The sequence below is a fragment of the Artemia sp. Qi Xiang Cuo genome, chromosome 18, assembly GCF_049724085.1.
Source record: "Artemia sp. Qi Xiang Cuo chromosome 18, ASM4972408v1, whole genome shotgun sequence".
Lineage (NCBI taxonomy): Eukaryota > Metazoa > Arthropoda > Branchiopoda > Anostraca > Artemiidae > Artemia > Artemia sp. Qi Xiang Cuo.
In genome coordinates this window covers 34,102,961-34,130,039 of record NC_142811.1, presented here as the reverse complement: position 1 = coordinate 34,130,039, position 27,079 = coordinate 34,102,961, and the positions used below count along the sequence as shown (strand labels likewise).

General features: G+C 38.3%; 1 protein-coding gene across 3 annotated transcripts in view; it reads left to right on the top strand.

The window, feature by feature from the left end:
* Positions 1 to 27,079, top strand: part of LOC148941430 (carboxypeptidase D-like) — a 107,526-nt gene that overhangs the window by 22,419 nt on the left and 58,028 nt on the right. For 2 of the 3 annotated variants that reach the window (XM_089104424.1, XM_089104422.1), the window contains 3 exons: positions 19,914 to 20,241; positions 21,520 to 21,653; positions 23,213 to 23,361. In XM_089104424.1, coding sequence (XP_088960550.1) covers positions 19,914 to 20,241; positions 21,520 to 21,653; positions 23,213 to 23,361 — 611 coding nt within the window. Of the gene's footprint in view, positions 1 to 5,683; positions 5,702 to 19,913; positions 20,242 to 21,519; positions 21,654 to 23,212; positions 23,362 to 27,079 lie in introns of those variants that run through there. The other variant, XM_089104425.1, reaches the window with a different exon arrangement.

Below are 27,079 nucleotides of genomic sequence, written 5' to 3'. Positions count from 1 at the left end.
TGTGTAAGTTTTCGTGTGTGTGTGTGTGTAAGTTTTTGTGTGTGTGTGTAATTTTTTTTGATTTTGTGTAATATTTTGTTTGTTATATTAATTTAGATATGTTATTATATCGTTCGTTGTGAGAGTTTTTTTGTTTTTGTGTGTGTAATTTTGTGTTTGTGTGTGTGTGTGTGTTTGTGTTTGTGTAGTTTGTTTGTGTGTTTTTTTTGTTGGTTGTTTTTTTTAATTTTTTTTGATTTTGTTTTTTTGTGTGTTTGTTTTTTTTTGTGTGTGTTAGTTTTCGTGTGTGTGTGTGTAAGTTTTGTGTGTGTGTGTGTGTAAGTTTTTGTGCGTGTGTGTGTGTGTGTTTTTGTGTTCATTTGTAAGTTTTTGTGTTTGTGTGTGTGTGTGTGTGTAAGTTTTTGTGTGTGTGTAAGTTTTGGGGTGTGTGTGTGTGAGTTTTTTTGTGTTCATGTGTAAGTTTTTGTGTATTTGTGTGTGTGTGTGTTTTTGTTTTTGTGTGTGTTTGAGTTTTTGCGTGTGTGTGTGTGAGTTTTCGTGTGTGTGTGTGTGTGTAAGTTTTGTGTGTGTGTGTGTGTGTGTAAGTTTTTGTGTGCATGTAAGTTTTCGTGTGATTGTAAATTTTCGTGTGATTGTGTATGTTTTTGTGTGTTTGTGTAAGTTTGTGTGTGTGTGTGTGTGTGTGTATGTTTTTTTGTGTGTGTGTGTACTTTTTAGTTTGTGTGTGTGTGTTAGTTTTTGTGTGCATGTGTAAGTTTTTGTATGCTTCCCAAATCATAATTTTCTGAAAGGACACACCTATGAAAGGCTATGAAATCTAGCTTAGAAAGGTAAAAAATAGCAAATTAACCATCCCAAATCATAGGTTTCAGTCAACACACACCTACGAATGGCTATGAAATCCTGCTCAGAAAAGTCAAAAAATATCAACCCACACAGCCCCAAATCATAGGTTTCAGACATCACACACCTACGAAAGACTAAGAAATCCGGTTATGAAAAGTCAGAAATAGCAAATTACATATCCCAAATCATAGGTTTCAGACAACACTCACCTATGAACGGCTAAGAAACCTAGCTCAGAAAAGTCGAAAATAGCAAACTACACATCCCAAATCATAGGTTTCAGACAACAAACACCTATGAAAGGCTAAGAAATCCAGCTCAGAAAAATCAAAAGTAGCAATCCATCCACTCCAAATCATAGGTTTCAGACACTACACACCTATGAAAGACTAAGAAATCCAACTCAGAAAAGCCTGAAATAGCAACCCACACATCCCAAATCATAGGTTTCAGACACCACACACCTACGAAAGACTAAGAAATCCGGTTATGAAAAGTCGGAAATATCAAATTACACATCCCAAACTATTGGTTTCAGACAACATTTACCTACGAAATACTAGAAAACCTTAGCTCAGAAAAGCCTGAAATAGCAAACTACACATCCCAAATCATAATGTTCTGACAACACATACCTATGAAAGGCTAAGAAACCTAGCTCAGAAAAGTCGAAAATAGCAAACTACACATCCCAAATCATAGGTTTCAGACACTACACACCTATGAAAGACTAAGAAATCCAACTCAGAAAAGCCCGAAATAGTAATTTACATATCCCAAATCATAAGTTACAGACAGCATTCACCTACGAAATACTAAGAAACCTTAGCTCAGAAAAGTCTGAAATAGCCAACTACTCATCCCAAACTCGAAGTTTCAGACAACAAACACCTATGAGTGACTAAGAATCCTAGCTCTGAAAAGACCAAAAAGCAAACTACACCTCCAGTTACAGACAGCATTCACCTACGAAATACTAAGAAACCTTAGCTCAGAAAAGTCTGAAATAGCCATCTACTCATCCCAAACTCGAAGTTTCAGACAACAAACACCTATGAGTGACTAAGAATCCTAGCTCTGAAAAGTCCAAAAAGCAAACTACACCTCCCAAATCATAATTTTCTGAAAGGACACACATATGATAGGCTAAGAAATCTAGCTCATAAAAGTCAAAAATAGCAAATTAACCATCCCAAATCATAAGTTTCACTCAACACACATCAACGAAAGGCTAAGAAACCTAGCTCATAAAAGCCTGAAATAGCAAACTACTCATCCCAAACTATTGGTTTCAGACAACATTCACCTACGAAATACTAGGAAACCTTAGCTCAGAAAAGCCTGAAGTAGCAAACTACACATCCCGAATCATAGGTTTCAGAAAACACACATCAACGAAAGACGTGTGCTCGGGGAGTGCCTTTGTGGGTCTGTGGGTCCCTTGAGGGTCGGTGGTCCTTTGGGAGCTGGGGGGGACCTTTGGGGACGGGGGGATGGGCTTTGGGGTCCGGGGATGGCATTTGGGGGTCTGGGTGGGTCTTTGGGGCGCCGGGAGGGCCTTTGGGTGCCTGGGGGACATTTGGGGACCGGTGGAGGGCCTCTGGGACCCCGTTGGTCCTTTGGGAGCTCGATGTGCCTTTGGGGGGCCCGGGGATGGCATTTGGGGGTCTGGGTGGGCCTTTGGGGCGCCGGTGGCCCTTTGGGAGCTTGGGGGGCCTTTGAGTGTCCGGGGGGACAGTTGGGAGCCTGGGGGACATTTGGGGCCTGGGGATGGCCTTTGGGGGTCTGGGTGGGCCTTTGGGGGACCGGTGGAGGGCCTTTGGGAGTTTGGGGGGCTTTGAGGACCGGGGGCTTCCTTCGGGGTTGGGGTAGGGGGATTGGAACCCTTTGGATCGGGGTAGGGCGTTCGGGGCTGTTTGGGGTTGTGGTAGGGGACCTCACAACACAGTTCAATGGAACTTGTGTATTATAACGACCACACTCAAAAATCATCTTTTAAATCATCTTTTAAATCAACGTCTCTAACGGTTTCGCCGAAATAATTCCATAAGCTGTCTAAAACCGTTTCGCCCAAATAATCCCTAAAAGTAATTTCATCGTGTTCCTTTTGTTTGGCATCTCAGTACTTTCACATTTCAAATTTCTAGGAAACCCTTTCCTACGTTAATCTCTTCATCTCATAAATTTTCCTAGCTAAACTATTATGGTTTCGTTAGAATATCAATTTATCTCTCCGACTTAAAGCTCCGTGAAGCCGTATTTAAAAATAGAATTTCTATCTCTTTAGACTCCCGCATAATTCCAAGATAACAAGTGATGTCATTTATGATTCCTGACACTAAAGATCAATGAAGCCCTATTTAAAAATAGAATATTAATTTTTCTCTCTGTCCTAAAGAACGTTTATCCCTCAGACCTAAGATTAAAGAAGCCTTAATGTTTCTTAATTCCCTCTTTGTGAATCAACAATTTCCCCGCCGATTATGTAAATCAAGTTCACAGGTCAGGCATAAAGATTAAAGAAACCTTAATGTTTCTTAATTCTCCCCTTCGTGAATCAATAATTTCCATAGCGATTATGTCAGGTTAGGTTAGGTTAGGTTAGGTTAGGTTAGGTTAGGTTAGGTCCTAACCTGACCTAACCTAACCTAACCTAACCTAACCTAACCAGAAAAGAAAAGGGAACATTTTCGATTTCGAAACAATTTTATTGAATAATTACAACAACAACAACAACATCAATAATACAGAGCATGTACAATCAGCGATACTGTTTATTGTCTTCAATATGTTTCACCAATGCACTTAAAGCACATTGAAGTCTATTCACATGTGCTATATCAACTTTAGCGGCAAAACATAATTGATCCTCCATTTTAAATTTGCTCAAGGATATCACATATCTTGCATATACTGCATCCCATTCCAGACAAAGCCGTGATCCTTTCGTGATTTCCACCGCAATGTTTGGTGCTCTTGTACTATTATCATCAACTCCACCATCAACTTCTAATAGGGTAAACATTCCACTCATCGCCATCGTCAACACACACACAAATATATATCCAAATTATTAAAGTAAAACTGTTCTTCTTCTTCTCACTCCTTTTATTTTTATTCACCTAATAATAGACCTGTAGAAAAAATCCCTGCCTTATTGGCCCTCCGCCGATAATTTTTACCCGACTCGCTTATTGGCTCAGAAGAGGTATGTAACCGACTCGCTGATTGGCTGAGAAGGAAACACGTGATCTAACTGTTTCCAGTTATCGGATCAATAAAATTCCCAATCGATTACGCAATCAAGTTCTCGGAACTTCACTTCCCCCTCGAGTCATAGATCAATAACATTGTTCCCGTTCGAATTCAATGCGCATGTGCAACCTTCGCCCCCGAGTTATTACACATAGAAACAACAAATAAATCGATCTTGGAAAAAGAGGTCATTGAGCGATTACGTAATCTTTCTCCCTAGGGACTCTATGACCATATTGTTTCATAATTCCCCACGCTCGTGAATCAATAATTCTCCCGTCGATTATGTAAATCACCCCTCATGCCATTCGCACGTGGCCAAACAACAACAGATCGATTGACCTTGACACACCCACATTAGACTCGATCGATAATCCTTGAATAAATTATGTCCCGTCAGCATTAAACTAAATTGTAGATGGCAGCAGGGGTGAGGGATCGCGCTGGTACCCCCTCCTCTACTATGTTCTTTATCAAGAAATTCCTCCATCACCTGCTCACAAGAATGTGATTGGTCTGGGGTCTTTTTACTAGGGCCCGGCCAATATGGGTTTTATGGGTCCGATGCAGATACTTATACATCGGTATTGCACCGATACGATACCGATGTAATTTGCCGGTAGATTCCCCTCCGAAAATAAAAATAACTAAATTTTAAACACCCATGCTCATACTCACATGTTTGTCCCTCGTCTATTACACACCAAAGAAGAGCCTCAATAATTCACTTTGAATTCCAAAAATTAGGCTATTTACAAGAATTGTTTGATTTTATTACCTTTTCTGATCAGCAGCTTCCTTCTGAGCACATAAATAAATGGCAAATATTTGCGGAAGTGACACATAAGAGAAAATTTAATTAAAGAAGCTGATTTAATTACACAAACACAAATACGTGAAAATCTGATTGAAAAAAGTATAAGATATTTATTGAAATGGAATATTTAAATCCAAATTTCAATAGCCGGACTTTGAATTTTAATCATTCACATATTAATGTCAAAACTTCACTTTACATTCATATGATATGGTCTCTTAATAACGAATCCAATCTAGGCCCACTAGATACAGTTATACAGCTAGAGTTTTAAGTTTGGAGGAGGGATTTAAAGAATGAATCAACAAAATAGTTCAGTATGCCAACAAATGCGGAAACATCAGCTAAATTTCCAAGGTATATAAATAAATTTTCAAAGGTGTTGGCAAAAGTCAGTGATACCTTAGAACCCCACAACCCTCCTCACGTTACAAAACCACTTCTCCCCCTTAGCTGTGCCACTGACTCGATATCATGATTTTAACCGAGTGAATCTTGAATCTTTCACCCACGCAAGTGAACATTAAGCAGGAACCGCATGGTTTATTGTATTTTTTTCAGGTGTTTTTGGTAGAAGATGTACGTTCTTTAAGTCACCGTACATTTCGAACATTGCTGCACCAGGTGTGTATTGAAAAGTATTGACAACAAATACACTTTGACTCAACTCTGCTGCTCTCTCCACCATTGTCAGACTTAGCTGGTGGCTCTACTCCCAAGGACAAGCAAAATTACCTGGGGAAATCTGGTGCCATCATCTGGATAAGTTGCACATAAAAAAATGTATATCAGCCGATCCCCTTATTTCTTTCCCGAGTCAGCGATAAGAAAGATCATATCCTGTCTTGTTATCTTTTCTATTTTCCTCTGAAGGTCGTAGTAGCAAGTATCTTCGAGCGCATCACTGCTGTCCCTTCTCGGAGCGTGGACAACGATAATGTTACTGTGGATTATACGACCTCTGAGTCTGATTGTCACGATGTGTGAAATTAGTGACCCTCTGGTTGCTATACAATATGGAATAGAGTGTATCTGAGAAGAATTCATATCCGCGGTAGCCCGAACCATCAGTGGGGCCTGATTCGTAGAACTGGAATGAGTCAGTTTTCCTGATAGTCATTATTTTAGACAGGATGTCATTCATTCTTGTATCCAGGACACAGCAAGCGTTGATCTTATACTTCTTGAGCTCTCGTGGCCGTGCAAATCGCAATTAATTAGTGATGAGACAGAAATCATTACTTTTAGCAAGCTAATTAATAACACTCAAGACACTGGCTTTAGCGTACATTTAATACTGATAGACACAAATTAGGCAAGTAACCCCAATTTTTCCAGTTAAAATAGGTAAATTGACTAGAACAGAGCATTTTCCAAACCATCTTTTCTAGCGTATTTGGCAGCTCAGATCTTTGAAAAATCTTCTTTTTCCCCACATGAGTTGTACCTTCTTTCCTCACTTTGAAAAATAGTTGACAAACTAGGCTTTTGAAATCAAAATTTTGTTTACCTTATCACGGAGGTTGAACAAATTCTTCTTTGATACATTATTAACTAAAAAAACAAGTTTTTTAACTGAAAGTAAGGAGCGACATTAAAACTTAAAACGAACAGAAATTATTCCGTATATGAAAGGGGCTGTCCCCTCCTCAACATCTCGCTCTTTACGCTAAAGTTTTTATTGTTTTAAAAAGTAAAGTTGTGACAAAGAATCAAACTTTAGCGTAAAGAGCGAAGCGTTGCGGAGGGGACAGCTCCTTTCATATACGGAATAATTTCTGTTCGTTTTAAGTTTTAATGTCGCTCCTTACTTTCAGTTAAAAAAAGATGTTTTTTTATTTAATTTCTGAGCGTTTTTGAATTAATGCAGCTTTGATTTTGGCTCACCGTACATGAATAATTAAAAAGAAATTCGCATATCAATTTTCCTTTTTTGGTCTAATTGGCTTTCTCGAAATTTTGTTCTGACGTAACTTACGAATTAACTTACGTAACGAATTTCTATATTCGTATGTTTTTATTACGTATATTTGGGAGTTGGCCCCCTAGTCAATATCACGCTCTTTACGCTAAAGTTTGAATTTTTTTCGAATCACGAATCCCTGAATCACAAAGGTTGGTTAATTAGAATAGATAGCTCTTTTGAAAGTACTAAAAAACCTTAGTGTAAAGAGCGAGGTATTGACTAGGGGGCGAATTCTCTCATATACGTAATAATTTCTGTTCGTTTTAAGTTTTAATGTTGCTCCTTATTTTCAGTTGAAAAAAACTTGTTTTTTTTATTTAATTTCTGATCGTTTTTTAAATAATGCTGGGAAATGTTCCTTCCCCCAAGGAAATAACCTCCATGGAAAGATCCTCCCCCGTAGCCCCAACCCCCCCCCCCCCACCCACTAGAAAAAGATTCCTCCTGGAAACACCTGTATACTTCCCAATAACCAATACTGTATGTAAACAATGGGCAAAGTTTATAACTTTCAGCCTTTCCCCTGGGAACTGTGGGGGATTAAGTCATCCTTAAAGACCCATTAGTTAGATTTTCAACTATGCTGAACAAAATGGCTATCTCAAAATTTTGATTGGGTGACTTCGGGAAAAAAATGAGCGTGGGAGGGGGCCGAATTGCCCTCCAATGTTTTGGGTTACTTAAAAATGGCACCAGAACTTTTAATTTCCTTTTGAATGAGCCCTCTCACAATATTCTAAAACTACTGAATTTATACGATCACCCCTAGGAAAAAAAAGAGAAAAAACAAACAAATACACACGCATCCGTGATCTTTCTTCTGGCAGAAAATACAAAATTCCACATTTTTGCAGATAGGGGCTTGAAAATTCTATAGAAGGAATCGATGTTACGCTGAATCCTGATAGTATGATTTTCATTAAAGTTCTATGACTTATAGGGGTTGTTTTCCCCTCTTATTCGAAAATAAGGCAAATTTTCTCAGGCGCATAACTTTTGATGGGTATAACTAAACTTGACGAAACATATATATTTTAAATCAGCATAAAAATTGGATTATTCTGATGTATCTATTGGTATCAAAATTCCGTTTTTTAGAGTTTCGGCTACTTTTGAGCCGGGTCGCTCCTTACTTACAGTTCGTTATCATGAACTGTTTATACTGCTTGCTCACAGCAATTAAAACAAACAGAAGTACTTTTAATGGATTTTAAGTAAAAAAAACAATAACTGAAAGTAAGGAGCGACAATAACACTTGAAACGAAAAGAAATTATTCCGTATATGAAAGGGACTGTCTCCTCCTCAACACCCTGCTCTTTACGCTAAAGATTGCCTCTTTGTCACAACTCTACTTTTCAAAGTAATTAAAACTTTAGCGTAAAGAGCGGGGCTTTGGGGAAGGGGAAACCCCTTTTATATACGAAATAATTTCTGTTCGTTTTAAGTTTTAATGTCGATCCTTACTTTCAGTTTAAAAATAACTTGTTTTTTTATCTGATTAGTTTTAAAAAACTTTCCAAAAAAGAAGTTCTTTTTAAGAAAAGTAAAGGCCATATTAAACTTAAGATCAGAAGAAATGGAAACCTACAATAACTCAAAATGACCAGAAATCATAAGCAGTGCAATAGCGCTGCCTAAGTTTTGAAGGAGTTGTCATAGAAGCTTTGAAGGCTCATTGGATTTGAAATTGAAAGGGCTAGTGCCCTTTTTAGTAGTCAAAAGCAATTAGAGGACAACAACACCCACCCCCTTCCCCGCCCCTCATTTTCCCAAACACAGCCAGTCAAAATTTTTAGATTGCCATTTTGTTCAACGTAACTGAAAGATCCAGAAATTATGTCTTTGAGGACGACCACCCACCTAGAGACCTCAGGGCAAGGGTTGTAAGCTATGCCCTGTGGTTATATAAGGTTTTTATAGAAAGGGTGGTCGTTTTAGCCTCGGAGGGGGTTCATTGGCTGTTTAATCAGAAGTTGTAGTGCCCTTTTTAGGAGTAACAATGATCAGAGGGAAGCTATCCCCACACCCCACCCCTACACACACACGTCATATTTTACCGAAATGCATCCAATTGAAATTTGGGATTGCCATTTTATTCAAAATAATCCAAAGTTCATATAACAAGGCTTTTGTGGTTGAAACAAACCCCCAGAGCCTGGGGGTAATGGTTCTATGTTATGCCTCAGGGGTATTTAAAGTTCTTACGGAAGGGATAGTTTTATAAGCTTTAGAGGAGTCTCATTTGGTTGAAAATTGGAAGTTATAGTTCTCTTTTAAGAGCCAAAAGTGATTGGGGGGCAACTAGCCCCCCCCCAACTAATCTTCTTTTTACCAAACGCATCTGACTGGAATTGTGACATAGCCATTCTGTTAAAAAAAAAAGGTCCAAAGAACATATAAAATGCCTCTAGGGTTGGCGCAACCCCACAGAGCCCTGGGGCAAAGGCTATAAGTTATGCCCTGGGGGCATACAACGTTTTTTGGAATGGCTGGTCGTATAGACTTCAGATGGGGCTTGTTTGATTTGAAATTGGACGTTATAATGCCCTCTTTAAAAGTCAAAAGTGATTTGAGAGCATCCAGCCTTCTCCCCTCCCCCTTCCACGCCCATCATTTCCCCAAACATATGCAATCAAAATTTTGAAATAGCAACTTTGTTCAGCGTAGTTGAAGAGTCTGGAAATTATGTCTTTGAGAATGACAATCACCCCACAGCCCTCAGGACATGGGTTGTAACTTATGCCCTGGGGGCATATAATGTTTTTATAAAAAGGGTGGTCGTATAAACTTCGGAGGGGTCTTATTGGATTGGTAATCAGAAGTTTTAGTACCATTTATAAGAGTCAAAGTTGTCAAAGGGCAGCTACCTCCCCCCCCGCCATCGTCGCGTTTTCTGAAATTTATCTAATAGAAATTTCGAGATAGCCATTTTGTTGAAAATAGTCCTAAGTTCATATAACAGGGTTTTTGGGGTTGTTACAAACCACCAGGACCTGGGGGAAAGGGTTGTAAGTTATGCCCCGGGAGCAATTAAGGTTTTTATGGAAGTGATGGTTGTATAAACTTTAAAAGTGACCCATTTGCCTGAAAATCGGAAGCTCTTTTAAGATTCAAAAGTGATGGAGGTCAGCTAGCCTCTTCCATCTAACAACTCCACTTTTCATTAAACTCATCTGATTGAAATTGTGAGATATCCATTTTAAAACAAAATAGTCCAAAGAACATATAACAATGTCTCCAGGGTTCGCAAAACCCCTGGAGTCCTGGAGAAAGGGCTGTAAGTTATGCCTTGGGGCATATAAGGTTTTTATGGAATGGGTTGTTGTATAACCTTGAAATGGGGCTTACTTGATTTGATATGGGAAGTTTTATTGCCCTTTTTAAGAGTCAAAAGTAATTTTAGAGCACCAGCCCCCCTCACCCCCATCATTTCCCAAAAACGAACATCCAAACTAAGTTTTGAGACATCAATGGAGTGTAGAACTAAATCAAAGCATGTTATATGTATATGGGTTGTCAAAACGAAGTAACTCAGGAATGACTGAGTAAATTAACTTTGAACTTTCAGGAAAGGATGAGGGAGATGGTCAGCTGACCATAAAGTTAAAATTTGCACGCTACTGCTGCTACTACTACCACTACTATCACTAAACTACTGCTTCTCTAGTGGGTACAACTAAGTTCGAGGGCATTGAAATAAACATCTGAGGAAACGTTGAGGGTAAAGTTGAGCTAAATCAAAGCATATTATGTGCATACAGATCGCTGATACGGGCGTATCAGCAATATTTTTGGAACGACGGACCGTATCAAGAGCAAACTTCAGGGGTATCATGAGTGGGATGTTCAACTGACCGAAAGGTAAAATATACCTGCTACTACTACTATTAATGCTGCTGCTAATACTGTTAATACTGGTAATAATAATACACATTATGCAACTACAGTGATACAACTACTATTAAGGCTAAGTCTCATAATTTGCCCCAAGGATGCAACACTTCCCCCCGGGCTTTGGGGGGTTAAGTTGACCCTGGAGTTTTTTTTTATCTGATGTTTTGACTTATTTTAACAAAATGACTCAAAATCAATCGGAGGAATTTTGGGTAAAAAGGGTAGAAGGGCTAATTACCCTCCGGTGCCTTTTGACTCTTAAAAAGAAAACTAGAGCTTTTAATTTCCAATGGAACGAGCCCCTGATGAAGTTTATGCGATCATTCCTTCCACAAAACCCTTATATGCCTCGGGGCATAATTTACAACACTTGCATCCGGGTTCTGGGGGTTGTGCAAACCTCTGAGCTTTTTATTATATGATCTTTGGTCTATTTTTGACAAAATAAAATCTTAAAAAATAATCGGACGCATTTGGGGAAAATACGGTTGGTGGTGGGGGAGTTAGTTGCCGTCAGATTATTTTTGACTCTCAAAAAGGAAACTAAAACTTTCGATTTCTAGTCATTTGAGTCCCCTCCAAAGTTTACCTTCACCATAAGGACCTTATATACCCCAGGACATAAGCTACAACCCTTCTTCCGGGCTCTGGGGGAGGTTATATTAACCCCGATTTTTTTATCTGATCGTTGGACTATTTCAAACAAAATGATTATATCAAAATTTTGATTAAATGTGTTTGGGGAAAAGAGGATATGTGTAAGGGGGGGATATGCACTCTATTTACTGTTAAATCTTAAAAAGGTAACTAGAACTTTCAATTTCTATACAAATGATCCACCTCTGAAGTTTATACGACCACTCCTTACATAAAAATCTTATATGCCCCGGTTGCATAACTTACAAAACTTGTCCCCGGGCTCTCAAGGGTTGTGTCAACCCCGGAGTTTTTGTTATTTTATCTTTAAAATGTTCTATTTTCGACACAAAAATAGAAGAAACAGAACCTGAAGATGGTTGCTGTATATGTGATCGAAATATCTGGAGTTTTGTACCTGTTTTTTCACTGTCTAAATAAATGGATTTATTCCATTTGAAAGTTTATTTGTTAAATGTTCTGAACAGAATGGCTATTTCAAAACTTTGATCGGATTCACTTGGCGGAAAAAGGGCCTTTCGGGGGGGATCTTGTTGCCCTCCGATAACTTTCGACTTAAAAATAGCGCTAGAAATTGCGATTTAAAATAGAATGAGCCCCCTCCGGGGTTTATACTACCATCCCTTCTATAATAAACCTTATATACCCCGGGACATATACTACAACACTTGTCCCCAAATTCTGGGGTCTGTGTTATCCCTGGAGTGTTCGCTATATGATCTTTGGCGTATTTTGTACAAAACGGCTGTATAGAAAATTCGACCGGACGCATTTGGGGAAGAGAGGGTTGGGGGGATGGCTAGTTGCCATCAGATTATTTTTGACTCTTAAAAAGGGAATTAGAACTTTCAATTTCTAATCATTTGAGTACCCTCCAAGGTTCCTATGACCACTTCTTTAACAAAAGTTTTATATACTTCCAGGGCGTAAGTTAAAACCCTTCCCCCGGGCTCTGGGGGGGGGAGTTATTTTGAGCCCGAATTTTGTTATCTGATCGTTGGACTATTTCAAACAAACTGGCAATCTCAAAACTTTAATCAGATGTATTTGGAGAAATAAGGATGTATGTGGGAGGGGGCCGGGGTTAGATGCCCTGTGATCTCCTTCGACTCATAAAAAGGCAACTAGAACTTTCAATTTACTATCAAGTGAGCCACCTCTGAAGTTTATACGACCAACCATTACATAAAAACCTTAGATGCCTCCGCGGCATAACTTAAAACACCTGCCCCCAGGCTCTGGGGGTTTTGTCGACCCAGGAGTTTTTATTATCTAATGTTTGAACTATTTTTAACAAAATGGCTATCTAAAAATTTTTATCGGATAGGTTTGGGGAAAAAAAAGGCGCGAGAGAGAGGCTATTTGCCCTCCGATCTCTTTTGACTCTTAACAAGTGAACTATAACAAGTGATCAATTTCCAATTAAATGAGACCTCTCTGAAGTTTATACAAGCATCCCTTCCATACAAACCATATACGCCCCCAGGGCAGAACTTGCATTGCCTACCCCGGGCCCTGGAGGGTTGTGTCGACACCAGTGTTTTTTTTTTTATCTGATTTTTTAACTATTTTAACAAACTGTTATCTCAAAAATTTTATCGGATGCATTTGGCGAAAAAAGGGCGTGGTGGGGCTAGTTGCCCTCAGTCACTTTTGACTCTTAAAAAGAGAACTAAAACTTCCGATTTCCAGTCGAATGAGCCCCCTCCGAAGTTTATACGAACACCCCTTCCATATGAAGTGCCTCTGAAAAAAAAAACAATAAAACATTAAAGCCATATGGCCTTTACTATAGGCAACGCTTTAGCGTTGTACCTGATTTCTGAACGTTTTTCAACTAATGCAGGTTCGAATTTGGCTCACCGTACATGAACAATTAAAACAGAATTTATATGTTAATTTTGAAAAAGTTTCCCCCGTTTAAAGCTTCCTCTAGAATGTTTACCTTCAGAAAATACCCTCCCAAAGTGAAAATCTTGCCGTATAAAACCTAAATTATTTATTATGTGTATGAAGGGGCTGCCCTCTGATACAATGCCAGGAAATATGGCTCCCCCTCCATGTAAAAATCCTTACCATTACGAAAATCCCTTCATGTAAAGTTCTTTCCAAATAAAATCCCCGGCCAGAAGACTGTTCCACAGACAATTCCATTCTAGCTGAAAATTACCCCTGAAAAATTTCTTGCGGACGATTCCGGTTGAAATTTTTTTCTTTGCCCACTTTTATTTGAAAAAAACTTTAATATCTGATTGTTTTTAAATCATGTATAAAATTCCCCCTCCGTGGAAAATTCTTCTCACAAATATCCCCGCCCCTAGTAGAAAGGTGGTCCCGCAGAAAATTCCCTCTGGAGAATTAATCCTGTGGTTAACTCTCCCATGGAGAATTTCTCCCGTGGAAAATCCCCCCCCCCCTTTGGAATGGTACTCTAGACACTTCCAACCCGGTAAATATTTCCCTTTAATATTTCCAACTGTAAAGTTGATTCAGCAAACATACAGTAAGAAAAATAAAAAGAATTTTGTATAGCAATCATAGCAAATTACACCAGTGTAAAATTTCCCTTGGAAAACTTACCCCCCCCCCGGGTACTTCCCTCCCCACGGAAGATTGTTCCCGTAGAAAACCCCACCAGCAGAAAAGTATTCCCCCTCCCTGGAAAATTCCGGCATACTTCCCAATAAGAAATACTATACGTAAATAATGGGCAAATTTTCTGACTTACAAAACTTTTCCCAGGGGCCATGGGGGGTTATGTTATCCTCAAAGACAAGGTTACTGGGCTTTTAAACTATGCTGAATAAAAATGATATCTCAGAATTTTGACTGGAGGACTTTTAGCAGCTTTCGACTCGATCGACCGTGAGTCCCTTTCGCTGATATTAAAATGAACGGGTCTCCCTGATAAATATTACCGCCTGTTCAAGGCGCTCTACACTGGACAAAAAGCTTCGTCCAGGTTAATGGTCACCGAAGCCGACTATTCGAAATAGATACTGGGATAAGGCAGGGCTGTGTTGCTGCTCCTGAACTTTTAAAGGCGGTGATTGATTATATCATGGATCGAACCATGAATCGGCTACAATTTGAACTGAAATATGGTGATAGAGTCCTAGCCGATTGCGACATCGCAGATGATATTGCCTTGATATGCACTTCAGCAGCTGAACTCGAGGCAGCTGTCAATACACTTTCAGAAGAAGCCTTGGAAGTGGGAATACATATTAGCTGGCAGAAAACAAAAATAATGATCATCGACCCCGCAGGAAATTCCGCCAACTTACCACCATTCAACGTATTAGGGTACACTATTGAAGTTGTCAAGTCTTTTACTTACCTTGGATTTGTCTTTTCGGATAACGCCTTAATTGAAATGGAAGTCCAGTCGTCCATCGTGAAAGCCGCGTTTATTATGGCTCGATTATGTCGTTCCTTGTGGTCAAAGCCCAACATTAGCCGAAAAACAAAATGCGGATCTACAACACGACCGCAACGCAAGTCCTTCTCTACGGTGCTAAAACTCGGCCGGTAGCTGCTTCTGTTTGTTATACCATAGATGCGGTCCAAACAAACTTCCTAAGACGAATCGAAGGGATCAAGTGGTATGATTTCGTCTCAAACACCCGACTGCTGACATTAACAGATCAGACCCCCAACTCTTGTCAGCTCGCCGTAAGAATCCTACGGTGGTTTAGCCCCTTAATTCGCATTCCAGAAGATGCACCCGCCAGCACACTTTTCAATTTTGATACCCCTCAACATGGTTGTAAGTGCCCCCGGGAAAGATCCCAGTTCAAATGGAGGGACAGCCTTACCCAGTACCTCTCCGTGATCGGTACTGATCTCCAAGAAGCAGTCACGCTTGCGCAGGACCGTTCGGAACGGAGGCGAAGAGTCATATCTCTCTCTACGCTGGACCACCAACAGGAGCTTTAAGTCTAAGTAAGTAAGAAAAAGAAAGACCTTTAGGAAACGTGGTGGGTGGGAGGGGGGCCAGTTGCCCTCCAACCTTTTTGGGCACTTAAAAAGGGCACTAGAAATTTTAATTTCCGCTCGAGTGAGCCCTTTCTTGATATTCTAGGATTAATGGTGTGATGCGACCACCCCTGAGAAAAAGAAAAAACAAACAACAGACAAATAAACACGCATGCCACGCATTCGTGATCTTTCTTCTGGCCAAAAAATACAGAATTCTACATTTTTGCAGATGAAAGCTTGAAAATTATACATCAAGGTTCCCAGATACGCCAAATCTGATGGTTTCATTCACATTAAGATTCCTTAACTTTTAGGGGCTGTTTTCCCCCTTTTTTGAAAATCAGGAAAATTTTATCAGGCTCGTAATTTTTTATGCGTAACACTAAGCTTAATAGAACCAACATAATAAGCCGATTCTTTAGATATATCAAAATTCCGTTTTTAGAGTTTCGGTTACTATTTCGCCACATTGCTCCCTGCTTACAGCTCGTTGAAAGGGGCTGTCTCCTCCTCAACACCTCGCTCCTTAAGCTATAGTTTGACTCTGTTTCACAACTTTATTTTTTAAAACAATAAAAAACTTTAGCGTAAAGAGCGAGGCGTTGAGGAGGGGAGGGGACAGCCCCTTTCATATACGGAGTAATTTCTGTTCGTTTTAAGTTTTAATATTAATTGAATAACTTTTATGTTAAAAGGTGGCCACCTACAGGAGTTTTGTATTTTATGTGGGTCTTGAGTTTCTTTTATGATGTAGTTGTGTTCTTTTTTCTTCTTTTTTTTGTCGAAGTAAATATCTCAATCTGGATCTGACAAACCTTGAAATTTGAGGGAATCACGAGCCCAGAGGACTTTAATTTATACATGCATCTGCTCCACTCTGCTGAAGAAAAAAAAAATGGCTAATCATTCTCTAAATTAATTCAAGTTTAGATTCAGGTTCAGTAAGGCATGCTTTTATGAATCAAAACTTAAAAAGCATGATTCTCTTCCCATATCTTATTGTCTCTTATGCTACATTCAGGTAATGAAGTTTTCTAATGAAGAAAAAGTAGGAAAAGTTATTACGATAAATAGCTGACACGCCCTTTTCCATTCCATATCCTTCATATTTGAATAATGAGCTTGATGCAAATAAGGAAAGGTTAGGAGAATGGCTTTCAAAATCAAGGGGCTGCTTACTCTGATTCATATAAACACTCAAGGTTAAATAACTGGATAAACAAAGAAACACATTTAGAAATCTTGTTTGCATAAGGAAAGAAGCTAGTAAGAGAGTTCTTAATCACGCATAGTTGGAAATAATTGTGAGGCAGAAACAAGTTTATATTCGTACATAACTTCAGTCTTGTGTTGCGGCAGTAACACTATGGTCTTGTCATTTTTTTTCCTATATCGCTGACGTAATTTTACTGCGAAAAAGTGGCAGAGTCTAAACTGTGTGGTTTGTACTGAAAGTGTGGAGTCCTCGCCATACTGATGAATATACCAATACATTATAGAATGCTGCGTATCATTCTTGTCGGGAGCCAAAAAGGATGGTTTTTACTTATACTTGATCCAAACCCTTCAGTCTGTGGGTTGTTACGGTGTTTTAGTATTTTATGTTGGAAAGTACTATCTCAAGTGCATGTAACAAGGTTTTGTTTCTTTGAACCATGCTTCTGTTTTCAATTAGAATGCTCTGTTTAAGTATGCGAGCAAGCGGGAAACAGAACTGTGAAATTGGTTTAGGTTTTGTGTTTTGGGTTGAAGTAATATTGATTGTGTAAAGGAATAGAGCTGAAACTGATTTTGAAAAGAAACAGCTTATTTCGAGACTGTATGTAACGAATGTCTCGTCATTTTTATTTATTTATTTTTAAGAAGAAGAAGACACACCATTTTAAATATTTGGAAAGGTCGTCAATCATGGCTTTCAACCGATGACAAAAAATTAAAATGTTGCTCCCGCAACTCTTATGTTGGAAAAGCCGACACCTCTTCACAATACCAAAGAAATATAAATGTAGTTGACCTAAATTTATTGATTTTAGACCCATTTCAACGTGTTGAAGAAACAGAATATGGGACTTCAGAAGACCTAAGGTGTTTTTTTCTGACTACTTTTCAAAATCTTCGAAAAAAGGACAATTTTCTAAATTTTTTTTTACCAAAATTTAGATGCTTCTCCAAGAAAAAGTCCGAGTCACAATATTATCATTCTGACTTGGAAGGAATAAGTATGAGATTAATGAATTCAATTATATGATAATTTTGCCCTTTCGGTGAATGTTATAGCTGCAGGATCGTAGCAAATTGGCTTGTAACAGAAGAAACATATATCTTAATACTGACATCTCAGAGCAAGACAAGTCATCAAAGAGTTCGTGATAACGAACTGAAGGAGTGTACGACTCAATAGTAACCGAAACTCTAAAAAAAGTAATTTTGATACCAGTAGATACATCAAAAGAATAAGATTTTTATGCTTGTTTCAAATATTTATGTTGTATCAAGTTTAGTCTTACCCATCAAAAGTTACGAGCCTGAAAAATTTGCTTTATTTTCGAAAAAAGGGAGGAAACACCCACTAAAAGTGACAGAATTTTAATTAAATTCAAAACATCAGATTCAGCGTATCAGAAAATCCTTCTGTAGAGGTTCCAAGCTTCTATCTGCAAAAATATGGAATTTTGTATTGTTTGCCAGAAGAAAGATCATGGATGCGTGTTTATTTGTTGTTTTTTTTTTCCAGGGGTGATCGTATCAATCCAACGGTTCTAGAATATCAGGGTAGGGCTTATTTGAACGGAAATTAAAAGTTCTAGTGCCCTTTTCAAGTGACCAAAAAACTTGAAGGCAACTAGGCCCCTCCCACGCTCATTTTTTCCCAAAAAGTCACCCGATCAAAATTTTAAGATAGTTGCGTGGGAGGATCTTTCCATGGAGGATGTTTTCACGGAGGAAGCGACATTTCTATGAAGGGGGAGTCGGATTTCCCAGCATTATTTAAAAAACGATCAGAAATTAAATAAAAAAAAGGTTTTTACAACTCAAAGTAAGGAGCAACATTAAACTTAAAACAAACAGAAATTATTACGTATATGAGGGGTTCACCCCTATTCAATGCCTTACTCTTTACTGTAAAGTTTTTTAGTACTTTCAAAACAGCTATCTACTCTAATTAGACGGCCTTTGTGATTCCGAGGTCATTCTTAAGGAATTGGAACAAAATTAGAACTTCAGCGTAAAGAGCATAGTATTGACTAGGGGGCGAACCCCCTCGTATACGTAATAATTTTCGTTCGTTTTAAGTTTTAATGTTGCTCCTTACTTTCAGTTGAAAAAACTTGTTTTTTATTTAATTCGTAGTTATGGACTCTAAAGGTAAGTCTTAACATGCACTAAAATACGACAATGATGTAAAATACCATACGAGTGACCATACCATACGAGTCTATAAAGGGACGTCGATTTATTGAAATTGATAATTTATTGGGATTTCCCCTAATCAAATTGATAATTTGATTAGGACATCGTATGGTAAAAATACCATACAATGACAGAAATTACTCGTCGCTTCCCCTTGCAAGCGGGCAATGTTTCATTTTGCTTATCTTCGGACTTCAGTTATTTATTTCCACATTATTGTACATACAGTATATGAGAATTTACAAGTTCCCTGCATCAGATGCGTTTGCATTCTGGGTCTGTGAAAATGAGAAAAGTGTCGGTCTTGTCCTTTGTCATTTGAAAACTTGTCATTATCATAGGAAAGGGCAAGTGCTCAGGAAATTATTTCGAAGGGAGCCAACTTTGAAAAAAATGTAAAACAAGATATTTGTGGAAAAATAAAAGAAGTTATAAGGGAAAATCGTATAGATCCCGATATTTCTGGGGTGTGTGGGCCCACACGCCCGACGCCTTCCACTTTATGTTCTTATTTGAATGAAAAGTCAATGTGCTTTTCATGAAAATAGCTTTTTTTCAATACGACTCAGATTAGCATGTTTTAAAAGATAAAAATACTTAAAAACAATTTTGTTGAATTTCAGTATCGATGTTAAACCATAGCTCGATATAACCGATAACGCAAGAATTCTTTAGAAATGAAAAGTGAACCCCGCCCACTGGTGAAACCTGTTCTTGGTTAGTGATCTCTAACATAAATTTCACCGTTTTCTTCTTTGTAACGAAAACCTTATTTTTGAAAGCTTTTCAAAATCTCAGGTGAGATCCAATTACTAATTCCAGGTTATTAATGTAACTTGATAGAATAATGGAAGCATGGTCATTTTTCAAATAACTTGCTTTTTCATTCGATGTTCACAACGATTCTCACTAATCTGTCATATATACCAGCTCCACTTTCTATAGGATATTCGCGACTGGCAAGTTTTGCCACTTAGCACAGCTTTTGTAAATAAGAGTGAAACACTGAGCTTGAAGTAACAGTTCTCTGTGACATAAGCTGCAGTTGAAATTACGTTCTATTCACAGAACAAAGTATTTTTAGGCTATGAAGAAAGTTTGGCTGCTACTGACATATTTCCAACTAAACTACGGAATAAAGGTATCACCAACTTACGCCCCTCCTATTGTTGAAGTTCCTGCACCTTCTGATCTGGAAATAATAGAGAAAGTAAAAGAAATAACTCAAGAATTTTCACTATCACTACAAGAAGAAGCTACTACAGCAAAGCCGTCTCTTGGAAAGAAGTCAAATAAAGTCAAGGTTGATTTCAAGTATCATAGCCACGATGACTTTACTGAACTTTTGAAGTACATCAACATAACATTTCCAAGACTGACTCACTTATACAGCATAGGAAAATCAATTGAAGGTAATTTGTGTCTTATTATTAGATTATTAAATGGGCTATATACGCAGAATAACCAAGCTACTGTTTAGAATTTTCATATTTTTTTGGACACCCTCTTTAAATTAATTAAAAAATAGCCTGATATGTTTAAGACTGAAATGAGCAAAAATACATTTTAATTTTATAATACTGGGAAATTGAAGGAAGATCATAGTGTTCGCCAGTAGCAAACAGACATAGACACGGGGGAGGGGGAGGGACGTTTAACTCTCACAAAAGGCTAATATTCTTAAGGTACAAGGAGCCATCAGTCCTTAATAAGCAATTATGCTTACTTCAACAATATCTGACAACTCAGACCTCCTGAAAATCAAAACACAAGCACTGCTAGAAGCAAATTATGTACGATTACCGTTTGAAGTTAGTGCTACTGGGCTGCTAAGAAAAAGACAGAATATACTATGCTTTGGAGAAGCCTAATATAAAGACACATACTTAGTCCTTTTGCAGACAAAACGGTGCGGCAGTGTCAGATACTGAATATATTGTACCTGACTAAAATCTATTTTTCGCAGAATTGTTTTGAAGAATCTTTGAGTATTGAATATATATTTAAAATACCCCCTCCTATCCTTGAAGAAGTCTCTGCAACCTAATATTAACTCTTTAAAACGGATAATTTTTGTTTAAATTGAAAATTTTAATTCCGATTCTTCTGTGAAAAAAATTACAAGTTGGAATCAATGTCACCGCCTTATTCGGATTATATGCTTCCAATTCTATGTTGATAATAATAATTATTTACTTATGGGGGGAAAATCACCCTCTTTATGTAATTTTGAAAAGATATGAATTATGCAAAGTAAGTGATACAAGTTTTAGTAAGCCCTGTTAAGCTTAACTTTCTTTGAAAAGTATCGAGAGTTACTTTTAGTATTTAGAAAAAAAGCACTTTATAGTAATTGATTTGATAAATACCATTCGATGTAGGCTAATAAAGAAAATATTCCAATTTATGATTCTTTTGGGTATTTTTTTGTGTTTTCTTGTTTTTTGATCGTTAGGTACCTTATTGCTATAAATTCCTATTGCAAAAAGACATCTGGCCTAAAACTCCTTCACAACTGGACCTAAAAGTACTAAAACTGAAACTATATCACAACTCGACCTAAAACTACTTCAGACCTATAGAAAATCAATACTATATAGCCGAAAAAAAATGCTCGAAGGTTATTCTTTAACAAACCCTTTGATATAAATAAATTCAGAAAACGGTCAAATAAATTAATTTCTTTTTAGGTCGCGATTTGTGGGCAATCGCTATAGGTCCTATTCCAAGAAGACACGTTCTAGGACGACCTGAAGTGAAGCTAATTGGAAATATTCTTGGCAATGAACCAATAACAAAAGAACTGTTGCTGCATTTAATTTCGGTTAGTATATAATTTCACTCACGAGACATTTAGACTACAATAAAACTGTTTTAGACATTACTAGTTTCAGAATGTTTACACTACTTTTACTATTGTGCTGAAAAGAGTGGAGTCTGTGTAAGCTAACTTCCTCAGTAACTATGTTGACAAACGTAGTCACAAAACCTGGTGGCTGGATTACTTCAAGCAATATAATTCAATTTTCAACTACTAATTTTTCAACTATATGTTACTTTGTCAACTTCAACTATATATTTTTTAGTTTCTAACTCCTTTTGTCAGAATCTTCAGCATCTTCTACTAAACTTGTAAAAATATTAAATTAGATCAAACTGATCTTTATTGTATTTCTTCCATCAGTTTTGAGTTCAAGCCTAGCCCCAATATCATTTTGGCTGCAAGAAAGAATTGTTCTGTTAAGTAGTCCAAACATTTTCTAAACAAAACCCCAAGCTAAATCAACTTCTTGTAATGGGGGTTTCTAAAACTTATGAGGCAACTTCATAACAGAAGTGGCAAGAGGATAAAAGAAGGTGCATTTGGATAAAACTTCGTAAAGGTAACTTAGAGGGACTGGAGGGTAGTGTGAATGAAGGATCTTGACGATGAAGAAGGGTATTTGTAGACCTTTAAAAAGAATACTGTTATTGATACTGACTAAAATTTAGTCGATAATAGCAATAGAGTCAATGACATCGATGCTGAACGTAATGACATAAACAATGAGTTTTTCAAGAAAAATGTGTATCTCTGTCCCCTACAAATCTTCAGTATTATTTGCAGGGGGTGAGATTTTGAATCCCCCTTCAAACTGTTGTGAAGGCCTAAGACAATATAGGATAAAAGCTATGAAGGCTCCTTCATAGGAGCTATGAATGTCCTATGAAAAGGACAAAGCTATGAATGTCCCTTCTCCTCCTTTAGAAATTTCTATGGCATTTAAACCTTTACAAATGCACGAAAAAACATGGTTGAGGGCTTAATTTTTTTTTCTTCTTAATAGGGTGTCTTTCTGAAGAACTTAAGGGATAAATTATAAACCTTCGATTTTCGCAATTTTTGAATAGATCTTGTTTAGGATATTCTGATGTTGATTGTTAGGGTTTAAGGAGAGCAGCTATCTGCTTCCACTCGTAGATTTTCCTGTTGTTGTTTTTTTGTTGGCCTGTTGGCCTTTAATTGTTGTTATTCTGATGTTGATTGTTAGGGTTTAAGGAGAGCAGCTATCTGCTTCCACTCGTAGATTTTCCTGTTGTTGTTTTTTTTTTCACTCTAAGTTTAATGTTTATAATCATTAATTCCGACTTCTTTCCCAATAATAAAACAACAGTACGCGTTAAACAAAAGAAAATATATACCTTAGCTATTTTTCAATTGATTTTTTGTTTTTTAGGACTTTTTGCAAGGTGCATATGTTGACATATAATTATTCCAGGCCGTTAAGAACGTCTCTTTTTTTTGCAAAAAAAAATTGGTATCCTCTATGATATCTATAAATATGTTTCGTTATTTTTATCATTGCTATTATCGTTCTGTATTGAAAAATGTTCTTTTTTCAGTTTTTAGTTAATAGCTACCAATCCAATTCAGGTGTAAGGTCTCTTTTGAACAAAATGAGGCTACACATACTGCCATCTATGAATCCTGACGGTGCTGAAAAATATCATACTTCAAATGTTACAATGTGCAGAGGACCAACAGATGGTAGGTACGTGTCGATATAATTCTAATTCTTTCCAAATTTTGGCTTTATTCTTTTCCACTTAATATTTTTATTCAGTTCATCCATAATTAGCCACAGAATTATTTGTATGACCTAGAGTCAAACAGACACTATCTCATAATGTCTTTGTCCTGTCGTGTTTGTAAGGATAGATAGAAAAAATCTGTACAACCAAAAATTATGGTTGATAGACCCACAAAAAACTGACACTATTGCCAGACTGAAAATGAAAGAGCGCATATAACCTGTTCATACAATTAACAAGGAAGATAATATAAGGCTTTAATTTTTTCATGGAAAAACGTTTTGGTTCAAGGCTTGTATAAAGCAGAAAAATCTATAAATATAGTGTGTGGCTAAACGATGTGGCTACGCTTAACATATCCTACATAAAATGGTTAAGACATTCATGATTACTTGAGGAGTGCTAAGTTTACCGTTTTGTAGTGCAAATGAATAAAGGAATTTTAATCAAGCATAAAACTCACTTTAGACTCATTTCAAGATATTTATTTTTCACTAGATGTCACCCTTTAGAGGATATGCATAATTGAAAAAGTGGTTGTAGTTATTCTTTATCAACAGATACAAAATAACGTTATTTTAGTGGCAAGCCAGATTGTCATCACACTTGTGGACAAAATCAGAATTACGCAAGATTACAGAGTCCATGATATATCCCGTTCAAAATTTGTCAAATTGAGCAGTATTCATCTTCAAAGCATAAAGTTTATTATTGATCTTAAGGCATAATTTGCGGGATTAGAAAATGATAACGCCGTTATCATCCTTCAACGTTCCGACCTGGGTTATTTGCAATATATTTTGTCTTCTATTTTTATCAAATTTGTGTGTAGGGATTGTTCAATTAATTAGCCACATTTTTGGTCAATTAAACCTTGCAGATTGACTGAACAGGTCTAAATTTTGAGTGTGATCTTGGCAAGGTATTCAATTAAAAACATTACTATTTGAGACTAGATTTTTAGTAAAGCAAGCTTGTTTTTCCTTTTTGTATAGTTGAGGCTACCAAATCCTGAGTTGACTAGCAAAAAAAAATAAAATAAATATCAACACAACAAAATCTAGAAAAATTACACAATTGTTTTTGTGTGGTAATTAGCTTGTGGGGGACCTGGGAGGTATTTTCTCTGGGGAGGAATGCACTGGAGGCAGTTTTTGTGTCTAAAATTTGCTTTACAAAGCGACACTTGTTCCCCTGGCGCTCTAATTGTAAAGGCAATAGCCTCAAATTTGCAACAACCCTAAACGTTTGTTCCAATTACTGTTTGTAAAGTTCTATCTGGATTCATAAGAGAAAACTGTAACTAAAAAAGGTATTGGGAAGCAGTTCAGAACAAAAAACTCATCAAAAGATTTCCTGCAAAAATCCGTAAGTAAAGTGTCAATGTCCCTGAATACAAAAAAAACTCACGTACTTACTTATGTCTCTTGCCGGGCGCTGCTCGGCGTAGAGAGTGACGTCTGCCTCCTCCATCCACTTCGGTCCATGGCAAGCGTTTGCACATCGCTCAACCTGATATTTGCCATCGTCAGGAACTCGGAAAGGCTGTCAGACCATCGTTTCTTTGGTCGGCCACGAGGTCGCTTCGAACCGGCTTTGACAGGGTCGAAGTCATGGATCGTTTTCGCAGGTATGTGTGGAGGGATTCGAAGAAGGTGTCCGAACCATCGTAGTGTTCGCTCGAATGCTTGGGTCGAAAATCGAGACTGCTTGGTGAGCTGCAGCAGCTTCTCATTGCTGACGAAGTCGAACCATCGTAGACCTTCGATCCTCCTCAGGCTCTTCGACTGAAAGACATCAATTGCCTTGAGGGTTGCGGCTGATGATTGCCACGTCTCAGCTCCATAAAGCATTACAGAACCGACGAGGGCGTTGAAAATCCGCAGTTTTGTAGTACGGCTGATGTTTGGTTTTCACTAAAGGTAACGGTTCAGCCTGCCCATGGCAGAAGACACATTGGATATTCTCGATTGTAGTTCAGAAAGAAGCGAGCCATCTGAAGAAATTATGGAGCCCAGGTAGGTGAACCTTTGGACAACTTCGATGCTAGTGGTGCTATCCAGGCTAACTGAAAGATTGGCAGCAGGGGAGGATGGGTCTATGGCCATAATTTTCGTTTAATTTTCGAAAATATAATTACGTGGCCATAAGAAGGACTGCAGATAAACTGGACTACAGTTTATCTGCAGTCCTTCTTTTGCAGCCTCTTGTCGTAGGATTCGAAGCACTTCCAGCAACTGCTCCATGGAGTCTGCAAGAATAGCCAAGTCATTGGCAAAATCAGCATCTGTAATGACACGATCTCCAAACTTGAGTCCAAAGCTGAGACGTGAAGTAGTCCTTGTCATAACGTAGTCTATGATGACATTGAAGAGCTCTGGGGCCACTGCACATCCTTGGCGCACTCCTGTCGTGATTTGGAAGAACGGGCTGCGCTGACCGTTCACTTGAACACAGCTCTTTGTCCCATGGTGTAGAGCTTTGAAGAGTCTGCAGTATTTCTCAGGGAGGCCTGTCGATTCTAGAATCCGCCAAAGAGCTTCTCGGTCCACTGAGTCGAACGCAGCACGGAAGTCGATGAAGGTAAAAAAAGCTTTTTGTCGGAACTCCGTGGCTTTTTCTATGATTTGTCGGATCGTAAAAATCTGCTCGATGCTTGAACGGTCCGACATGAAACCAGCTTGCTCCGGTCGCCGGATTTTACGAATGATATTTCGAAATCGATCTAGCAGGACCATTGAGAAAAATTTCCCGAGACAGACAGTAGGGTTATTCCACGGTTGTTCGAGCAGTCGCTTCTAGAGCCTTTCCTCTTCCATAAAGGGATAATGACACCCTTCCGCCAATCTTCGGGAATTATCTAGGTTTGTCAAATTTTAGACAACGAGGTATGGAGAAACTGGAGTATAACAGGACCTGCATATCTTTCCAGCTCCGAACTCAGGCCACAGATACCGGCAGCTTTATTGTTCTTGAGCCTTTTTACTGCATTTCCAATTTCTGAGGGGCTGAAAGGCTCGTCTGGAGGAGCATCTGCTTCGGGTTTTGGACTGCCAGGTTGGCTGGGACTATCAGTAGGAGGCATAGACGGGCTAGTGTTGTTCAAGAGTGAGCAGAAGTGGTCCTTCCACCACTCTAGACAAGAACCCTCATCAGAGAGAAGTGTCCCATCCCTGGATAGGACGGGTCCCAATGCTGGTGTTTTATTTTCTGTGAGATCACGGAGGTGCTTGAACAGGCTACCCATGTCTTTATTTTTTGCTGCTAGTTCGATTTTATCGGCTTTCCTTACAACAAACTGAGTTCGGTCTCGGTGAATAAGTCTGTTCCGCACTCCATTGAGCCTTCGATAGGTGGCCATGTCCCCAAGAAGTCTTGCCCTCTGCCTTTGCTCTATGACCTGCAGTGTTTCGTCAGTTTGCCACGATTTCTAAGGTAAACTTCGCTTTTCAAGCACCAGCTGTGCTGCTTCGCTCTTCTGGCGAGTATCTGGCTCCTTTAGTTTCCCAATATCCGCTGCTACTGGTTTTCTTTCCGATCGCTGTGCATGGAGGCGAAGCTGGACATCAGCACACACAAGCCTGTGATCTGCATTTCCGAGCTCTGCTGATCTGTAAGTTCTGCAGTTTTTCAGCGATGATCTCCAGCGTTTAGAAATAATGACGTAGTCAATCATCT